This window comes from Drosophila hydei, unplaced genomic scaffold (genome assembly GCF_003285905.1).
Source record: "Drosophila hydei strain 15085-1641.00,03,60 unplaced genomic scaffold, DhydRS2 tig00008134-arrow-pilon, whole genome shotgun sequence".
NCBI lineage: Eukaryota > Metazoa > Arthropoda > Insecta > Diptera > Drosophilidae > Drosophila > Drosophila hydei.
The window spans coordinates 1,351,128-1,370,840 of NW_022045843.1; the positions used below are offsets into that span (position 1 = coordinate 1,351,128).

Here is a 19,713-nt window from a genome sequence, read left to right on the forward strand (position 1 = left end):
GTTGTGTACAACAATTGGAATATATATTGGAATATATATCCGGTTTGAACTGATTTTAATTAAAATGAGCACACACTTTGCCTTTTTTGAATATTTAGTTTAAAATGTATTAGATTTTTCTTATTTAATAAAATTGTATTTAAATGAAATTCAGACAAAAAGCTAACCAATTAAAAACTAATTGGAATCAACTAATTTGAAAGTTGTTGTTTACATTAGCTTATTAGAATGTTGCCTGGCTTGATGTTTGCGTTGTAAGTCGTTGTTGGGTTCGAACTTGGCTCGAGTTGCAAGTTGTGTCTGATGTTTGGCGTTTGACGTCTTTAGCAAATGGCGACCTTGGAGAGAGCAGCTGCAGCATCAGCAGGAGACACTAAGCGCGAGAGAGAGAGAGCGCGAACACAAGTGGCTACAACAAATGATTGTTTAGTTGTTGTTGTTGCTGCTGCTGACTTTTCCCACCATATGACTGCCAGTTGCAAGTGTTTGATTGTGTGTGTGTGTGAGTATGTGTGTGAGTGTGTGTGTGTTTGCGTGCGAACGTTTAATAGTCTATTTCCGGTTTATGTGCTTTTGATATTGCTGTTACTGTTGATGTTGCTTTTGCTGTTGCTGTTGCTGTTGCTGCAGCAGTTGTTGTTTGCAGCTAAGCTGCTGCAATTAACTTTGTAACTGGACTTGCGTGTGGCGTGTGAAATGGCGACAGTTCTGATTGTTCTGATGGGTAATCAATGCATAGCAATGCAAACATACAAATGCAAATATTTATGTGCAAATATCTAGATATGTATTTAGACAAGCTATAAATCATTTCAAATTGGCATTAGCTCCAGATAATTATTTTGGATTATATCGAGTTATTTATTTTTTGGTATTTAAGCAAATACAGAAACAAATAAATTGAATTTGCTCTTAGTTCTCAGAGACTGCAGAATATATTGCAAATATTTATTTCTCATAAACTCTAGAATGGCCGCAAGCCCTGGAAACTGGAAGCCAACTTGCCGCCTTGGGGCTTACGTCGTGAAACTGGTTTTCCGTATGAATGAACTCAGATCTTGTTTTAAGAATTTCTCTGATTTGAACTTGTTTATCAAACTCCTAATGTAACTGTTTAGTTTGCAATGTATAACTAAGTTTTAAGTCTGGCTGATCTATGAAATATCGCCGTTATTTCTGCCTCACTGCTGTCGCGGCTTTATAGCTCTTGTGATCATTTATATATAGCATACTTATGCACATAATTACTAATGAGCATGCATATGTGCACAATACACACACACACACGCACACACGCACACACATGCTGCAAGTGTCAAAGTCAGCATCAGACTTCAATAACTGCTTCCGTTTTTAGCGCTATGCAAGTGCGTTTGCTTCGCGCCTTCTCTCTTGCTCTTTCTCTTTCTCCTTCTCTTCGCTCGCCCTGCGTAAGTGTGTGTATGTGTGTGTGTGTGTTTGTGTTAATGACAAAGCATAGAACGCTGCTGTAGCCGCCGCAAGGCTCAAAACGAAATGAAACTTTGTGCGCATAGGCAACCGACAGCGGCGACGGCAACGGCAGCAGCGCCAGCGTCGCAGAGACTTTGACGCGTTGGCAAAACAAGCAGCCGCAGCAGCAGCAGCAGCAGCAGCAGCAGCAGCAGCAGCGGCAGCAGCAGAAACGTCGCTGGCAACAATGCCCCAGGCGAACCAGTTCCAGTTCCAGACGATGACGACGACGACGACGTCGACATCGGGCAGCTGAAATATTTCGTAGTTGCCTTAAGGCTGTGCAAAGAAAAACTTGTGATAAATACGCCGCAGGGCGAATTTCAAAACAGAGAGAGAGCGAGACTATAAAGAGAGTGAGAGAGTGAGACAGCGAGAGAGAGCGCGCTTGGAGTACAGTAGAGCGCGCAGTTAGGCAGCTGTAATTACAATGAGTGCCAACTTTTACCCCCGCCACCCGCACAACCCACTCGCAATCCGCAGTCACGCCCACTCGCAAGCAGCCCCGCCTCTACTGCCGCCCCTTGAAGCCAACACGCATTTATGTCACATCATTTTTCATTGGCAATTGTTAACCGAGCTGCAACTGGGCCGCAGGCGAAATTAATTTTGTACATACTTCATATTATTGCGCTATTTGCATACAAGTGGCCATTGTTGCAAGTTGCAACTTGCAACAACAACGGCCAGCTGCACATGTGTGTGCATGTGAGCGATACCAATGATTGTTCACTGCCCAGTGACATTTCAATTTTTCATATTTTATCAGAGCAACGGGTGCACAAGGCAGCGCCTAACGCCAACGTTGACGGACCACAGCAAGCGTATGGACCACCAGCGGCAGCAAGTGTAGCAGGCGGCGAAGCAGGACGACGTTGCCAGTGGAAATTGTTGCAATTTTATCGCTCATTTCACTCATTGTGAAACGGAACGGAGTTGGCGGAGTGTAGGCAGGAAACTGGGCAAAGGACTAGACCATTTATTGTTATACCCTGCGCCAGCGCAGAGCTGCCAAAGGGTATGCTTAGGCGAGATAGAGCTGCATGGGAGAAATTGTTAAGCGACTTTTTTGTAGGGTATCTCTCAGCCGTGCCACACACTTAGCTTGCCATATATTACTTCTTATGGCAACAGTTGCTGTTTTGGGGCAAAGCTTTACACACACACACACACACACACACACGTGAGAGCCAAACGGGGCATTCGTTGCGATACTCTTCTTTTTCGGTTTTTTTTCCTTTTGGGGCTGCGATGACGTCGCTTTGGGTTTTGCAATTTTAAATATTTTTTTAATCACAAGCTCACGCACACACACACACGAAGAGTGAGTGCGAGCGAGCAAAAGAGAGAGAGAGAGAGAGAGAGTGCTCATACATATGGCAATACCAATATTTCAAGCCAATTTGCTGCAGTTAGCCGCCAGCAACTGGCAACAAAATAATTCGACAAAATGTGCGCGGCGCGCTTTATGCTTTATTGTTTGCAACGCTTCAGGGTAGTGGAGGGGGCAAACGTGGGCGTGGTCACGCATACGCACACAGATACAGACACACACAGGCAAGGCTACAAAATCAGCGTCGACAGCCAGATGTATTTCTCTCACATGTTGTAGTAATAATTGTTGATGGATTTTTAAAGTAGCCACAAACCACGTTGCCACGCCCAGTCGCCCACTCGCCCGCTTGCCCACTCGCTCAGTTGGGCGCAAAAATGCATATTTATTCAAGACTGTAGTTATTTTATTTTCGCCGCGGCTTGTGCATTTTGCGTGTTAATCAATAAATAATAACAAACAGCAAATGGTGCAGAGGAGCGAGAGAGAAAGACAGCTAGAGAGAAAGAGAGGGCGAGGGAGAGGGAGCGAGCGCGAGCATATGAAATGGTTCGCCTGAAAGCCTTCAAACATATGTTGCTCAGAATTTCCGCACTTTTTTACGCATCATTATTATTATTATTATTTATATGTAGCACACACACAGACACAGCAGTGTTTGCATACATTTGTGTGTGTGTGTGTATGTGTATGCGTGTATGTATATTTTTTGTATTATTAACGACACAAAAAAAGGCTCATAAAATTTACAATGCCTGCCCTAAGGCCTTTTACTTAATGATGCCATTTTTGCGCTGCCAACGCGGCCTGAAAAATTCGCGTTTAATTTTTAACGCACGACTGACTGCAACAACAAATATAAAAAATATATGTATATATATAGATATGTGTAAAAAAAATATTAACGTTGAAACAGCAAAAGGCAAAAGCTCATATTTCACATTCCATTTAAACACTATTTGCAAATATTATTACTATAAAATCTTTGGAGCGTGCTCATTAAAAGGAATATGCGAATGCCTTTATGAACTCTTCTATAGGAGAGACTACAAAAAGACTTCTTCTAGCTGCAAGCATAATTTTCCTATCAAATATGCTAAGATTTTGCAATATATCTTGGAATTAGCAAAAGAATTTTCCTTAAGAAAATATATAAATATTTCGTGCCCTTTGCATTCTGGCTAGACAAACAAATTTGCTTATCATCTATAAGTCTGTTTTAAAGAGTAAATATCTTAGTTTATAATATGACTAAAAAAGCTAAATTTCCTTATTAAGAAAATACATACAGTTTTAATCTCGTTTTAAAATTGAATTGATTTATGATTCAATTAGTAATAAAAAATGGATTGAAAAGCTAGACTCAAGCAATTGAACAAGGAGAATCGCAGGCTTAAATGCATAGAATAATGAAAGATTTATAATAGAAGATATATAACACAGTCTTGATGATTCCATGATCCAGTCACTAATGTTCTATTTCCATTTTCTATTAGCTAGTTATTCATTAAGATACGTTTGATTTATTTGGCAAATTCCATTGATGAAAATCAGATAGATGATGAGCAAGGAGAATACAGATTCGATTGTAATCAAAAGGCCATTGTTTCTTCTATTAAAAAATAATAGAATAGAAGCTCACCAACGACTTCCACTCAAGACAATAGCCAAGTCACACATTAGGCCAAGACTCAAGTCAAAATCTTCCATGTTAACTTATTCAATTACGCATGAAGCCATCAACTCTTAAAAACATTTTCCTTTTCAAGCAACTCTCAACTAGGCAAGCTTCTCTAGTTCAAATACATTTTCGCAAGCTCAGCTCTTCCAGTTGCAAATGGGCTTATTGCACACATATTTTTGACAGCTGTCCAATGGTTAGCAATGGGACTGGCATCATAAGATTGCAATAGCACACGGAGAGTCCAATGCCTGCCGCATGCCTAGAATCGACTCATCATAAACTATTTGAGTCGTGCGTGACATTTGCCATTAAGCTGTATAATTCCCAACCAGTTTTCATTGTCATTGGTGACTAAAAACTTCTGGCATAAGTCTTCGATTCAGCAGCGTGTGTACACACACACACACACACACACACACATGTGTGTGTGCATAATTTTTAACGATTTACAAACTAGCCCGCTGGCGCTTTGAGCTCGAAAACTGACAGTTGATACTCTGGAGAGTCAGAGAGGCAGAGAGCGAGATTGAGATGAAGAATCGGAATGAGAACTGAGGGAAATATAATGCAAAATGCTAAAATTGCCGCCAGTTATGAATGGGACCAGTTTCTTTATTTGCTGCACAACTCTGAATGCTGAACGGAAAAGGATTGCGTCGAACATGCAACTAAGAATGCCCCAAGGCAACAACGACAGCAGCAACGACAGCAGCAGCAACAAAAAAAAATTATATGTAGAAGTTAAAAATAAGTTAAACTTAAGTAGCTGCTGGCCGCATTTTGGCATTTTGCATATAATGAGGGTATGCAGGCAGTTTCGAGTCCGTTGAGGACTTGTCACCTGGCAGCTGGTGCTGCTGGTGCTGCTGCTGCTGCTGCCATTGCCATTGCCACAGTCACTGGACAGCAGCCACATTTCGGGGACAATTATGAGCTGTGATTGTGGCACTCTGCTCGTATATCCAAACATAATTATAGGCCGACTCGAAGGATGTCCAGTTTTTTGTTATTTTTAAATTATGCATTATGTACACACACATACATACAGACACACATATGCATATGTATGTGTGTATATAGATATGCTGTGTAATTGCGGAGACAGCTGCTGTTACTGCTGCTGCTCTGCAACATGTGTGTGTTGCATGTTTTTGTCAACGTTGTCTTTGTTGTTGCTGCTGCTGCTGTTGCTGCTGCTGCTGCTGCTGCTGCTGCTGCTGTTACTGCCTAGTTATGCATTTGTGTCTCATTTTTGGCCAATTTGCCGCCTTTAACACACGTTCAAATAACAATGTGAGCGACGCTTATTATTGCTTGCTTCTTTTTTTGCTTGCCATGCCCACACACGCACAAGTGCAACAAGTACGAAGGCAAACAAGTGACAAAGTGTCAAATCAAGTGCGCGCGGCTAGGATACCACGTAGAACAGAGAAAGAGAGAAAGAGAGAGAGGGAGATAGATCTGGGTAAAACGTAAATCCAAATAATAGTGGAATTATTCAATTATTATAATTATTAAAGTAAGTTAATAACTATATATAGAAATAATTTGATAAGAATTCATGAAAGACTTTGACCTGTCGCTGACCCAAAACCAAAGCGTTGTTAGACAACTTTTCTCCCTAGCTTATATGCAGCTCTCATACACATTTGTACCCTTCAGGCAAACGAATTTATATGCTCTTCCTTTGCACTGTATTTACAGGGTATGTCGCATAGCTAGCCATATCATAGCATAGAGAGCAAATGCAAAAAAATTGCATCCCGTTTGACGCTGTCACCTGAGCAAACAAAACAAAATACAACCAACAACAACAAAGCACACACATACACCGTCGCACACACTCGCACAACAAACAGCCAACGTGCAAGGACAATGGCAGTCTAAAGGACGTGAAACCACATTGTGGGTTGCTCGCTGCGGTTGCATCGAACATGTTGCAGCTCGAACATGCTGCAATGCGGCCAAGCCCGAGGCAACAAACTGCTGCGACTACGCGCCATATTATCAGCCGCAACGTAAACACAACAAGCGAACAACCAAAGGCAGCAGCAACAACAATAACAGCAGCAATAGCAACAGCAACAGCAACAGCAACAGCAACAGCAACAGCAGCTATAGCGGGCAACTAAGTATCCATATCCGCAGCTTTGTTGAGTTTTAGCTCAGTTAGATAGAGATACAGATAGACAGAGAGACGACAAGACGGACAGAGGGAGGAACGAACGGACAGACAGACACGCGATGGCAACGCTCGCAAACGTTGCTGACTGCCACAGCCTCACCTCTCCATGCCCCTAAGGCGTTCGCTTGTAATTATAATATTTCAACCCAAATGTAGCCGCCGGCCATGCGCCAATGATGGATTTCAACTCTCTGCCCCGCTCTCTGCTGCCTTTGCCATATAATGTACCATGCTACACACACACACACATTCGCAGCTGGCTTTGGCCTGGGTTGTGGCAGCGAGGTGCGCCTTCTCTGGGGTTCCGGGGTTGCTTGCTGCTGCTGCTGTTGCCGCTGTGCAATTTGTGGCCGCAGGCCAAAACGGATTGGCCCCCGGCCATACATGTGAATAAAATTACATTCACTATTTTATATGCCACATAGGTATCTATATACACACACACACATACAAAAATACATATATATTTATATATTTATATATTTATATATATTGTGTGCAGCACTTGTCTTTTATATACAAGTTATTGTCTCTGTCGCAGAGACTCGCTTCTAAATATATATAGAAATTTAACGCGTCGTTATGGATAAAATAATTGAATTGAGTCTAGATTGGTTCTTCAACGGCAAACGGCAATAACAAGATTATATTATAGTTCGAATCCTACAACAGCAACAGCAACAAAAAACACTAGACCAAACACGCCGAAGAGTAAATACTCTAACCTTTACAGTAGTATTCATAATTTATTGTCAGATGTATTTCATATATAGAAATATTTGTAGCCTGGCTATGTCTGTATTAACTATAAATGATTATGAAAGCATATTGAAGTGGATCTCAGATATACCTAAACTAAACTAAACATTGGCAGCTATGTTAACTTAATGTTAACTTAATGTTAATATAATATATATATATATATGTATACTCTAAACTGTCTGAACATAGATTATACTTTAGAAACAATATTAAGTTATATATTCATACAGAAGCATCAACATCTCTTTCCATGTGCTGCAAATTTCATTGGAAAAGCATTAGAAATTGCTGGCTAGGGTATTAAAAATAAACATATGACCGCTGGCCATTAACGAGAGAAAAGGGTAAAAGACGCTGCCACTGACAACTGAGCAAGCTGTGCTCGTTCTGATGGGGGCCTAAGCTCCAACTGCTTCAGCTGCTAAAGACCCTCGACTAGACATAGTTCCCAGCTTTCCATCTTTCCATCTTGACTTAGCTGCAGCTTCCCAGCTTTCAACTCAACTCGTTTGCAGCTGAACATTAATCAGTCAAACAACCAAATTACTTGCGCGGACCTGGCTAATAGAGACGTCGACGTGGCCAGTTGTGAGTGCGTCGAATTGATACAGACTCAAATGAATAAGCTGACTGACCAAATGACTAAATGGCCGACTGCCTGACTGATGTCTTCTTTAGCTACGAGCCATGAGTCAACGATTAAGATGAGTTCAAGATGTAAATGGATTTTATTAACATATTTCGTTTCATTATTACTTTTACTTTTGTTTATACTATTAATAGTCTCCAGACTTAGCTTGTCTGTGGGAACCAGAGCTGGCCCAAAAAAAACCTTGTTAGCTGTTTGCCCAACTCTTTACACTGAAGCATGGCACAATTTTTGATACATTCATTAACCCAGTTATTTTGGCCTAAACAAGCAAAATAAAATGGAGATCTTGCAAAAATTTGGATGGATCAAATAGAGTTAGTAAGGTCAATGCTAAATAAAATAATAACAAAAACCCTATATCAGATGCTGGAGACTTGTGCTTTGGCAAATGCAAGGTGAATGTCTTAATTAAAGCCTGGAAATATCATTAGAAAAATCTATCTACAAGAAAAGTTATTAAATAATTAGTTCCTCTTACTTTTTTTAATTCTTTTATTATTTTTTATAATATCTAGTTAATAATATAATATAGTTACAAATCGTATTTTAACAAGTCTAAAGAATATTTCTAGCAGCATAAATATGTGCTTAAGCAAAGTTAAGAGATTTATGCTAGTTTAAAGCAAACATATTATTTATTAATTACATATTATTAATTAGTTAATTAGCTAATTATAGAACTTAGTTAAGAACAAATAATGTTTTAAAAGGACTTGAATATTGAAACAAATGGTCTTGCCTTCAAATATAGTTTCTTTTTTAAAATAATTTTTAAAGCTTGAGTTTAAGCTCGTCCAGTATAATCCACACACACACACACACACACACATATATATGCACTTATACATACATACATATATATTTGTGTCCTTATGCCATGCAGAGTTTTATGCGTGTGCTCGATGTTGTATGTATCGTTGTAATTAAATTGACATTAATTAAGCTGACACATCCTGCAGCTTCGACTTGTTGTTGTTGTTGTTGGTGGTGGTGGTGGTGTTGGTTGTGTGGTTATGTGGTTGTTGTTGCTGCGTGCACTGCTCAAGTGCTGCTCATTAAACAATTAAGGGATAATTATCAACGGCGTTGCCTTTTTGCAATTTTCATGCGCAAAGTGTTAAAATCACTTAATAGCCCGCCCTGGATACGCACCGCCTCTGCCTGCCCCCGTCCATCGTAGCCAGCACATGCTGTACAGACCATATGGCAATAAAGTATTTTCACCTGAGCAGGTGTGCGCGTGTGTTTGTGTGTGTGTGTGTTTATGTTGCACGCGGCTATTTGTTTAATTGTAGCGTTAAACGGGCGAAACTGGCAACAGAGGCAGCTATAGACATATGCGTGCATACATATGATGTGGCCAGGTAGTTGTCTACCTGTAATATTATGCCAACAACAGCAGCAGCAGCAACAGCAGCAGCAACAGCAAGCCCTATTGTGAACCGTTGGCGAACTCGGCGAAGCATAAGCTCACATTAATGCAGTTATATTCACACTCACTACACACACACACACACGCACAGCTGCATAACAACTCAACACTTTGGCAGACACAAACCAAACAGCAGCCAAGAGCTGCCAACAGCAGCAGCAGCCGCAACAACAACAACAAAAGCAAAAACTGTCGATTCAGTTAGCAGTCAGAGTCAATCAGTCAGTTAGTAAAGCAATTTGCAGACATGTGTTACACACACACAGACACACACACACACTCGCCCACACACATCGTGAAGTGCAAAATTCACACGCTGAAAAATGTGGCAAATGCATTTTAGGCACCTGTCAACGGCCAAGAGCAAAAGAAAAAATGGGCAAAAGCAAACGAAAAACGTAGCGCAAAAAACAGAAAAGAAAACCGTGTGAAAAACGTTGCGAGCTTTACAATTAAACAGTAGCCGACGCCAACTAAAGCGTTAAGTGTGGCAAGAAGTGTGCGACTGGGCGCAGACCAGAAAAAGGCACAACAACTGGAGCAACCTGAAAGATTTATTTCAATAAAAACAATACAAATAATTACAAATATTTAAGTTTTAAGACTTGTGAAATAAAAACAACACAAATATTTAAGACTCAGTGCTTAGCTCTGCTCCTTACTTGAGTTCTTAAAATTCTCAAATGGTTTATGTAGTATACACTATAAAAATCATTTCAGAATTCTAAAAACTCTTTTTAAGAACTCGCTAAATATAAAGAAAAATAATAATAATATTAGGAATTTTATAAGTTTTACTCATATGTAAGAAATATGTAAAAAAAAAATAACATAAAGAAAGAGAACAACTTACAATTAAAGCATGAAGAAAATTGTAGACGACAAGGATATAAAAGGATAAAAAAAAAAAAAAAAAAAACATATTATGGAAAGACTTGAAAAAGTAGAGAAATTGTTGCTTTGTAAATAAAACGAAAATATAATATATATACGATAAGCAACTGATAACCAGTAAGTCAACGACATCTAAGTTCTGCCAAGAAGAAAGCCCCAAATTGAATTACTCTCGTTTTCTTTTCATTTGTATATCAGAAGCCTTCTCAGAGTACTTCAAAGTTTACACACACATATTCTACAAATAACTGTACACACTTGAAAACCTATACATCTGCAAGAATACAGAGATGTTAATATTGTGGTTCGTGCCACTGGTCTCCAGCTGCTTGGCGTTAAACACTGTCGGTAATCTACTTAATCGCTTGTATTTTCCGGGGAATCAGAGCTGTCTTCTGAATTGCTTTGGCAATTACTTATGTAAGCATCACATCAAGAAATGTACTTCACTATTGAAACATTACGATCTATCGGGAACGGACGAGAAATATGAGGAATATCGAAAGCTATTGATCTATGGCCACAATGGACTGCGCAATCGTTTGGCTACCAAGCTCAATCTCTGCGATATGCTGGAAATCAGGTGGAATGACAGGCTGGCCATGTACGCCAACCGGCATCACACTCTCTGCCATCGAAATATAATGTGTGATGCCCAAAATACAAGATATTTACATATGCCGGACTCGGAATATGCCCCTTACGAAGCCAAAAACTTTAATATATCACGAAATGGCTTCTTTTATCGCAACACTTATTCGGCAAACTTCATACCGTTTGCCTTGAGTAACTGGTACGAGGCGCATACTAGCCTGAATTTCCCCAAGCTGATACAGCACAAGAACCAGACGTATTACAAGTTGGTTGGGGGCTACAATAGCTTCTTCAACATGATCAATCCGCAAACTCAAATGATGGGCTGCTCCATCGCCATGTGAGTGAGAGCGAGTGTGGCTCCGGGGAATTTTTGATATTTTAGCCTATCTATTCGGCAGGTTCGTCGATGGACGTAGCTTAATTTGTTATTATTATCCCTTCGTTCATGCTGGACCTAAAATTTATCTGCGAGTAATGGAAAAGTCCTGTCGGTGTCCGTATACCTTTCCTGTATTTGATCCGGTATTCAAAAGGATCTGCATATATAAGTGAAGAGGAGTCCACTTATCCAATCAAGCCAGTGTTAAGCACTTAAAAAGGCTTTTTCTTAATAAGTTTGACAAATTTGAATTTGCATGTGCTGGCCGGGGGAATCAGTTAAAAGAAGCTACATGCCCTGATTACACACAGGCGCTCGGGTACAGCCCAACAACTGCTGCACACCTCGGTAGGCTGGTCAGAGTTACATGACCCTTATCATATCTTGCCCTGAATAACCACATCCCAAAGCGCACACTTTCGCCTCAAAGCAAATACTACAAGCTGCTTAGCAAGCTAACAGTTCGACTGTGGGATACCCTGTCAAAAATTCAATATGATAATATTTATATTCAAGATATTGTAAGCACAACTATGTGATCCAAACTTGGTCCTCAATGATTTAATTAGATCGTTACACATCAATCATAATGTTGAGTCTATCTATTCTTCTATTAAGCGCGTTGCACTGCAGGGTTTTCATTGGCTTAAACTCCTTATGAGATGCTTAGTAATGGGTATTTTGCAGCCGCATAGCTTGCTGCTTGTCATTTTGAGGCCGCCTTTTGTGGTTGGCTGCTCAGATGATGCTGGTGGTGCTGTGGCACCGCATCCACTCGGACTCGGACTTGGACTCGAGCCCGAACTGTGGAACTGGCACTGTGACTTTGGCTGTGGCAATGCCTCATAAACGGAGTGGCAGCGGCGCAACTGCCCCGAAGGTGTAAAACTTGTTGGTGTATTAATGTCTTCTTGTTCTTGTTGTTGTTGTTGCTGCTGCTGCTGTTGCTGTTATTGTTGTTGCACACTTTTCAAAACTGCCTGTCAATGCGTGACATTTCATATTTAAGTTATAATCTGCATGCATTACATTTTGGATCGCCTGGCAACCGACACAGACACACACTCACACACACAGCAGACCCCGAGAGACAGCTAGTGAGAGGGCGAGCGAGAAATGGAGAGAAAGGTAGCGGGGCAAACATGTATAAATTTAATGGTATACAAAATTAACTGGAGGCTAATTTTCAATAAAACTGACAGCTATGTAAAATGAGGAAAGCTCACACACACACATCTATGTGCACAAGTGTATGTGTGAGTGTGTGTGTTCTTTTGTACTTGACATGCAGTAAATTGAAATGAAAACGAGTAAAATACGAAAACAAACATGCACACATACAAGCAAATGTACAAATAATATTATGTACTTACGTGTCTATAGATGTCCGCCTTATAAATTAAACAAAAACTTAATAAATAGCTAGAAGCAATTAAGTTGCAATTAATAACGGCTTATGCTAACTCCCACTCTCTCTCTCTCTCCCTTTCTCTCTGTCCTTTGCATCTGGCCAGCCAACCCACGCACAACAGTTGTACGCCATGTTTAGCTCTCCCTCTCACTCATTCGCCAATTCAAACTGCAGCCGACGCGTCGTCCATCAGTTGGCATCAAACATGCTGCTCCGCACATCAAACCAGTTTCATGTCTTATCACTGCAAACGCATCTAAATTATCACGAATGCCGGCAGCAGCAGCCGTAGCAGCGCAGCAGACCCAAGCAGAGCAGCGCAGAGCGAACAGAGCGTAGCACAGCGCGCACACATATGTAAACACAACGAAGTTGCCTCTATGCCTGCCTGCCTGACTGCCTGACTGCCTGACTGCCTGCCTGCCTGCTGTGCACGAACATGTTGCGAGCAAGCAAGCCTGAGGCTATACTCAAACTGGCTGCAGCTCGAGCGCTCTGTTCGGTTCGGTCTGGTCTGATTTGGGTCTCCTGCTGCCTGCCATCTCTGCTTGCCCCTTGTTGCTCCTGCTGCTCCTTGGCCGCGGGCTATTCGCTTGTAATTATAATATTTCATCCCAAAAGTAGCTGCCGGGCATCAGCGTCAGTTTCGTTTGCGGCTTGTTGCAGGCTGAAGAACAGAGTGCGACCGGGGAGGCGCAGGAGGCTGCGATGGTGGCAACAATGCAGCCAACAATGATGAATTTTTGAACTTGGCGTGTGGGTTACTCCGTACAGTAATGCCTGCCATATAAACGCCAATGCCAGAACAGAGCCTTACATTGCTGCTGCTACTGCTACTGCTGCGGCTGTTGTTGTTTTTGGTTTATCCTCAAGCACTACCTGTTCCAAGGATTCTTTATCCATTCGTCGGCTGTTTATATAGAAATGCAGCACAAATTAAATATGCCGCACAATAAGCCCAACTTGTTATTTATGGACAATAAATTAGCCATCAGAAATGGCGCTCGAAGGCGCCAGCCCAAAAATGTTGCTGACACATTGCAAATGCAATTCCAAATGGCATTAGGCGCAATCCGAGCGCTTGACATGTGCTACCTGCCACATGGGCACAACTAGCAGGGGGACTGGGGCAGGTCGTAATGCTGCAGCTGAGGCGTGTTTCATTTTATGATAAATTGAGCCCCTTGCCGGCAGCCAAAATCATTTTCACATAGCCAAAATAATGCTGATGCTGCAACTGCTGCTGCTGCTTGAATGAATGTGTCTGTAGATCTCGTAGCAGCTCGAATTACCGTATCGTTAGCGGCGACATTTAATTAAAATTTTCTTTTAGGCAAAACATCGTAGTGCATATCGAGTTTAGCATTTGATTGTGGGTTTTAAGCTTCTGGTTTTGGCCAACTTTTGGCTCGGAACGCGTTTATCTGACGGCAATTTAGTGGCTTGAAGATAACTCGCATTGCACTTAATACCAACTCAGGGAAATGGCCATTAAAACGACACTTAATGACCAAATGGCAATTGTTATGCGTTGTTATTTGTTGCCAACATTTGTGTTGCTGTTGCCGTTGCCGTTGCCGTTGCTGTTATCAGTGGCCGCTGCTCAACATAATTGCAGAGCTGTATGAAGAGCAGCCAACAACAACGGCAACAATGCCTGCAACAACATGTGCCATTGTCGCATTGAGCGCTGTGTGCCAATAATATACCGCATACGCCGCATTGGCAACAACAGCAGCAACAGCAGCAACAGCAACAACAATTATAGCAGCAGCAACTCCAGCGACAACCGCAACGTTTAATTTCCCGTTTGCCACATTGCCAGAGCACAGCGCGTTGTAGCTTTTGTTCAGCCTAACGCCGCATTCAAATGCTTTTCCTGCCACGCCCGCCCACACGCAAACGCCCCTCTGCTGGCCGCCTAACCACGAATCTAAAACAAACGGAAGCTATGCCGGCATTTCCGTGCACCATTCTTTGCCAAGATGCTGCGCCCTAAGTTTTAGTGGAACTTTCGAACTGATCGATGTGGCGCTACCCTGTTTAGCTCAGTGTTGTGAGTGGAAGCTTGCATTAAAACAGTGTTGGAAAGGTCTTCCAATACGTACCATAAAGCTGCATAAATTATATAATAAAGTTAGGCATAGAGTCTCACATTGAAGTCTTAAATTTATACCAAATTTCAAACCTTAAATCAGAGGACCTTTGTTATATTTATTGCTTGTAGATAAGACCTTTTTCTGCAACACTAATATACCCACTGTACAAATCTTTCCTGTGTATTTTGGAGTCAATGTGCTTAACTTTAGAAGAGTTGAGCTCAAGTTGAGTCCGTTTACGCCATGCCACTGAGTTTTGTTGTGGCTCCCAGTTGATAGATAGAGAAAGGTATGCGAAATATGCAATGCATTATCAACTTTCTATATTCTATGCAATTATGCGCTTCATTGAACAAGCGCAGAGGCAAACGCCAAAGCAAATGACGGGCGCACGTTTAGACACAATTTAATTAACAGTCACACACACACATCCACACACACAAACGAATGCTCTCTCTCTGTGTGTGTGCATTGAATTTGAAAGTGGCATTCATGCAGAAATTATGCAACTGTCAGTTGCACAACAAAATCAAATTGTTTGTTCTGTGTGTGCGTTAAATAATTGCCTCACTCTGATTGAGTATAGATATATTTTTCTCTCTATAAATATATCTGTACGAGCTGTATAAATATTTAGCATTATTTTGGCAATTTTAAAGTCAATTAAAGCCAAGCGAGAAAAGAAAGCAAGCGACTCAAAGTCAAAGTAGAAGTCAGTCAGCTGCAGCTCTTGTTGTTGCTGTTGTATCTGTGTTGCCTGCGGCACGCACATTTCAGCCTCAAATAGCTGCCAGCAATGGCAAAGCAATGGCTAAGCAGCAGCAGCAGCAACTAAAAAAGGAAGCAGCAACAGCAGCAGCAGCAGCAACAACAACAACAACAAGTGCATTTAGTTGCGCCGCACGAAATGGCCGCCAGCCATAAAGAGAATAGTCACACACACACACACACACACACACACACACACAAAGGCAGGCTATATACAAAGGCTTATGTACAGCCTCCCACCAGCCGCCCACTCGTTCGCCCTTGCAGGCTTGAAGGAGTTGCGGATGCTGGCAACGGGCGTTGACTGTACGGCGAAAAAGCGTCGCTGCGTGAAAAACTCGACTCGACTCGCCGGAGGGGCACAAACGGAGCAGCGATGCCGTACGCTTCGGTTTGCTAATGTTGCCCCAGGACCTTACCGCTTTGATGAGCGAGGACAGAGGACAAGCGACGGGACGGCAAGGACAATGTGGCAGGAGACGAGATCGCATAAGGCAATGTCCACAGAAGGGCATCTCTCGAGGGGTGTGCGTGTGTGTTGGTGTATGTGTGTGTGAGCGGTTAGTGGGTACTGCAAATGGCCTGCGGATTTGCGCCTGCGCAGCTCCAAAGGTAACAGCAACAACAGCAACAGCAACAGCAACGTTATAAAAAGCCAACGGCCATGTGGCAACATTTCAATCTCCGCTCAGTTATTTGCCAACTAAATCCCCAAAAGGGACAAATTGTATAATTTGTACAGTTTGGCAAACTTAATAAATAGATATATATATATATATTTATATAGATATATATATATATATATATATATATATATATATATATGTATATATATATATATAAATGATATATATAATATATATAAGAATATGTGCATTAAGAAATATCTTTAAACATTTATGATAACAATAAAAAAACCACCTTTGTTGAAAACCTGAAGTTGAAGTATGTTAAGCTAAACGCTAAGCTGTTAAGCTAACTGCTTGCAATTTATGTCTACAAATAAAATATGAAATCCCTCTTAACAGAGTTGAAGTATGTTAAGCAACACTCTAAACTGTTAAGCGAATTGCTTGCAATCTCAAGGCTTAACAGAATGTTAAACTTATTAATTCATGATATTTTTCCGTCATATTATTATATCAATTGCATTGTTATATATTTTGTTTTATTTAATACATTTATTCTCAACTGTCTAGCGATAATCAAGCTTTTGACTAAAAAACTGACATTTGCGTTGCTCATGTATCAAAAGTAGCTCATGTATCAAAAGTAGCTATAAAATATATCAAATTTTTGATTCGATTTTTAATTTCGAAAAGTTATAGTTAATGAAATTAGATGTATTTTTTTACTTATTCGCCTATAAAAACACAGCTCAAATATAATTTTTTTATCATGTTATGTGTGTTTTTTGTATTTAGAGACTATTAAGTATATAACATAGATGTGATTATATAAAGAGTGATTCAAAGCGCATACATCCAAGAGACATTTAAGCAAAATCCAATAAAACCCTGATCTAGTACACTGGAATTTGAGTCAATACGTTTTCCAGGCAGGCCAAGCATTTCGAGAGCTCATTCAATCACTTAAACTTACAGACCACATTGGTTGTGCTCAATCAATACTTAGCATTTAATTTTTTTTTTTTTATTTATTTATATTTTAGCAACGTAGAATGTGGTCCAAGGCACAGTGAGTAGAGCGGCAGCAGCATAGAGAATATATCGACTCGCATACCTTTTTGACAGCAAATACAACAAACTCTCTCCCGTTACGCCAGAAGTCGTTGAGATATATAGAAATCCGGAATTCGAGGCAGATTCGTAAGTATTTACTACGTTTGTAATTCTTCGATAGAATATATTGAGTACATAGCTTGGACACGGTAAATGCCAGCTGTGTAAAAATATCAAAGGCTGGTCAAATAACTACCAAAAATGTTGGCCACTTCAGTGATCGACATATACAGGCTGATCTATATCTACCCGGACTGCGGGAGCGCTGCGACACCTCAACCAACCAGGACTTGTTCAACTTATCGACATTGCTGACCGACATTGAGACTGAATGCAAAGCGTATATGGACGGCAATGTGGTCAACGTGAATCGCAGGGATGGCGATGCGGCTGGCATGGGCGATTCCAAAGCGAAAAGCAATGGACCCAATCCCAGGAACGGATATCAATGGACTAGACCTGCGCTGGTGCCTAAAAAGCATGACAAGAAAAGTCGTGTCAGCAACCCAACAGAAGCGGCAGTCGGTGGAACAGCGAATGAGCTATTCAAGTTGCAAAAAGATGACAAGATACTGCAAAAGCTTCCCGTCAAGACTGCTGTAAAGCCAACTGCAAAGACTGTTCCGAAGCCAGTTGCACAGACTGCGGTAAGGCCAGTTGCAAAGACTGTTCAGCCGACAGTAGACATGGTTGCAGTGCAGCCCATTGAAAAGCCAGTTGAAACGGGCGTTCAAGTGCCCGCTGAAATGCCGACAACTATACAGAAAAGAGTTAAGAAGACCAAGAAAACCAAGTCGAAATCAAAGAACTACTGTGGTGATTCAACAGATGCCACCTGCTATGAAACCTCCGAAACCACCCGCAAAGTGCAGCGCAGGCGTCATAACTTAGAGGTAAGCACCAATCCATCGTTTAACAGTTGTTTTATTGCCCACCAATTGGTACAATTGCTCACGATCGATTCACGATCGGCTGTTCAGAGCGAATCGATCATGATCAGTTGAGCTAAATTTTCAATCGTTCACAATTGGTTTATTCATTAGACTCTCAATCTTTGGCTTGCAGAAACAAACGGTTAAGGCCCCATACGTGGAACCCGTACAGGTAAAAGTATCTGTGACCAATCTAAAACCACTAAGCGAGCGGCATACTAAGATGCTTTTTCTGAACGGCTACAAGATAATACAGCAACAGCTCAATACTCTGTGCCGAATATGTCGTGGGATTAATGCTGCAATTAAGATTGTTGGTAAGAATGCTTAAGCTCTAATATATTATCTGGAAACTAAGTCTTCATCTATGAACTCATATCGCAGATAACTGGCATATCTATACAATTTTCTTGTTTCTTTGCACTATAATCTATCTCATCTATTTGTTGTATCAGGATATCTCGGAATATGCCAGCATTGAGCGACGTTATTTGCATAAGATGAGAACGTCTGGAATTATTTATAAATTTTACTACTATATAATGCGTATGATGAAAGTGCCCATATTTTAAGTCGATCAGCTTTCGAATTTAGTTTTGTATCTTTCAGTTTATAAAGCAATAAAATTTAAGTTAAAATTTATGGCAATAGTCATTGTAAAATATTTATAAATGGAAATATATATATATATGTGTATTTATAACATAAGTGTGCAAATCTAAATGCACTCGAACGCGTTCACACGCCAGTTCCCAGCCCATATTGACCATGTCCCGCCCGCCCAGACGCCCAATCGCCCAATCGCTGAACGCCGCTTGACCAAATGAAAAACAAACAATTCGCTTTTGTTGTTATTCCAAATAACACTAAAAACCTAGAGTAGGAACAACACGACCGACACTAACAATAACAAAAACAACGATAATAAAAACTAAACCGAAAATAAACCGAAATTGTAAAGTGTTAAAAATAATAAATTATTTCTGTTATTCTAAATGGTATTAGAGAGCCAGGCCATGCATAAATTTAAGCGGCGCGAGTGTTAGAAAAATATTGTGGCTATCGCAATTTTGACCACCAAATTGAAATTCGAATGCCAATGCAAACAGTGGTCAAAGGGCAAACAGAATTCCATATACAGCAGCGTCGGAACTTTGGCAAAGGCCTGCGAGTGCCCCTGCCCTCTTCCCATAGCCAAAATCATTATGAATATGCATAAACAAAATGAATTTATATATTAGAATCTCGGCTACAATTTACAGTGCGAACCAGCTAACTTAGTTTTCTATATCCCCAAATTTCTAATATTTTGTTAATTGTAATTTAAGATTGCCCTGAAAGTGTAGAAAGTG

At 40.8% G+C, this 19,713-nt stretch overlaps 2 protein-coding genes across 6 annotated transcripts; both read left to right on the top strand.

Moving 5' to 3' along the window:
• Positions 1 to 10,625: 10,625 nt before the first annotated feature.
• Positions 10,626 to 11,999, top strand: LOC111592523. The gene is made up of 2 exons (XM_023304778.2): positions 10,626 to 11,367; positions 11,429 to 11,999. The coding sequence occupies exons 1-2, from the start codon at positions 10,724 to 10,726 to the stop codon at positions 11,580 to 11,582; spliced, it is 798 nt and encodes a 265-aa protein (XP_023160546.2). The 5' UTR covers positions 10,626 to 10,723; the 3' UTR covers positions 11,583 to 11,999.
• A 5,273-nt stretch (positions 12,000 to 17,272) lies between these two features.
• Positions 17,273 to 18,954, top strand: LOC111592517. Of its 5 annotated transcripts, none has more exons than XM_023304763.2 (5): positions 17,273 to 17,385; positions 17,442 to 17,516; positions 17,569 to 18,322; positions 18,495 to 18,678; positions 18,746 to 18,954. In XM_023304763.2, exons 1-5 carry the CDS (start codon positions 17,369 to 17,371, stop codon positions 18,931 to 18,933), a joined length of 1,218 nt encoding a protein of 405 aa, XP_023160531.2. In that variant the 5' UTR covers positions 17,273 to 17,368; the 3' UTR covers positions 18,934 to 18,954. The 5 variants fall into 5 exon arrangements, with proteins under 5 accessions (XP_023160531.2, XP_023160533.2, XP_023160534.2 ...); XM_023304765.2 differs by having other exon boundaries at positions 17,590 to 18,322; XM_023304766.2 differs by having other exon boundaries at positions 17,647 to 18,322; positions 18,746 to 18,953.
• Positions 18,955 to 19,713: the final 759 nt, after the last annotated feature.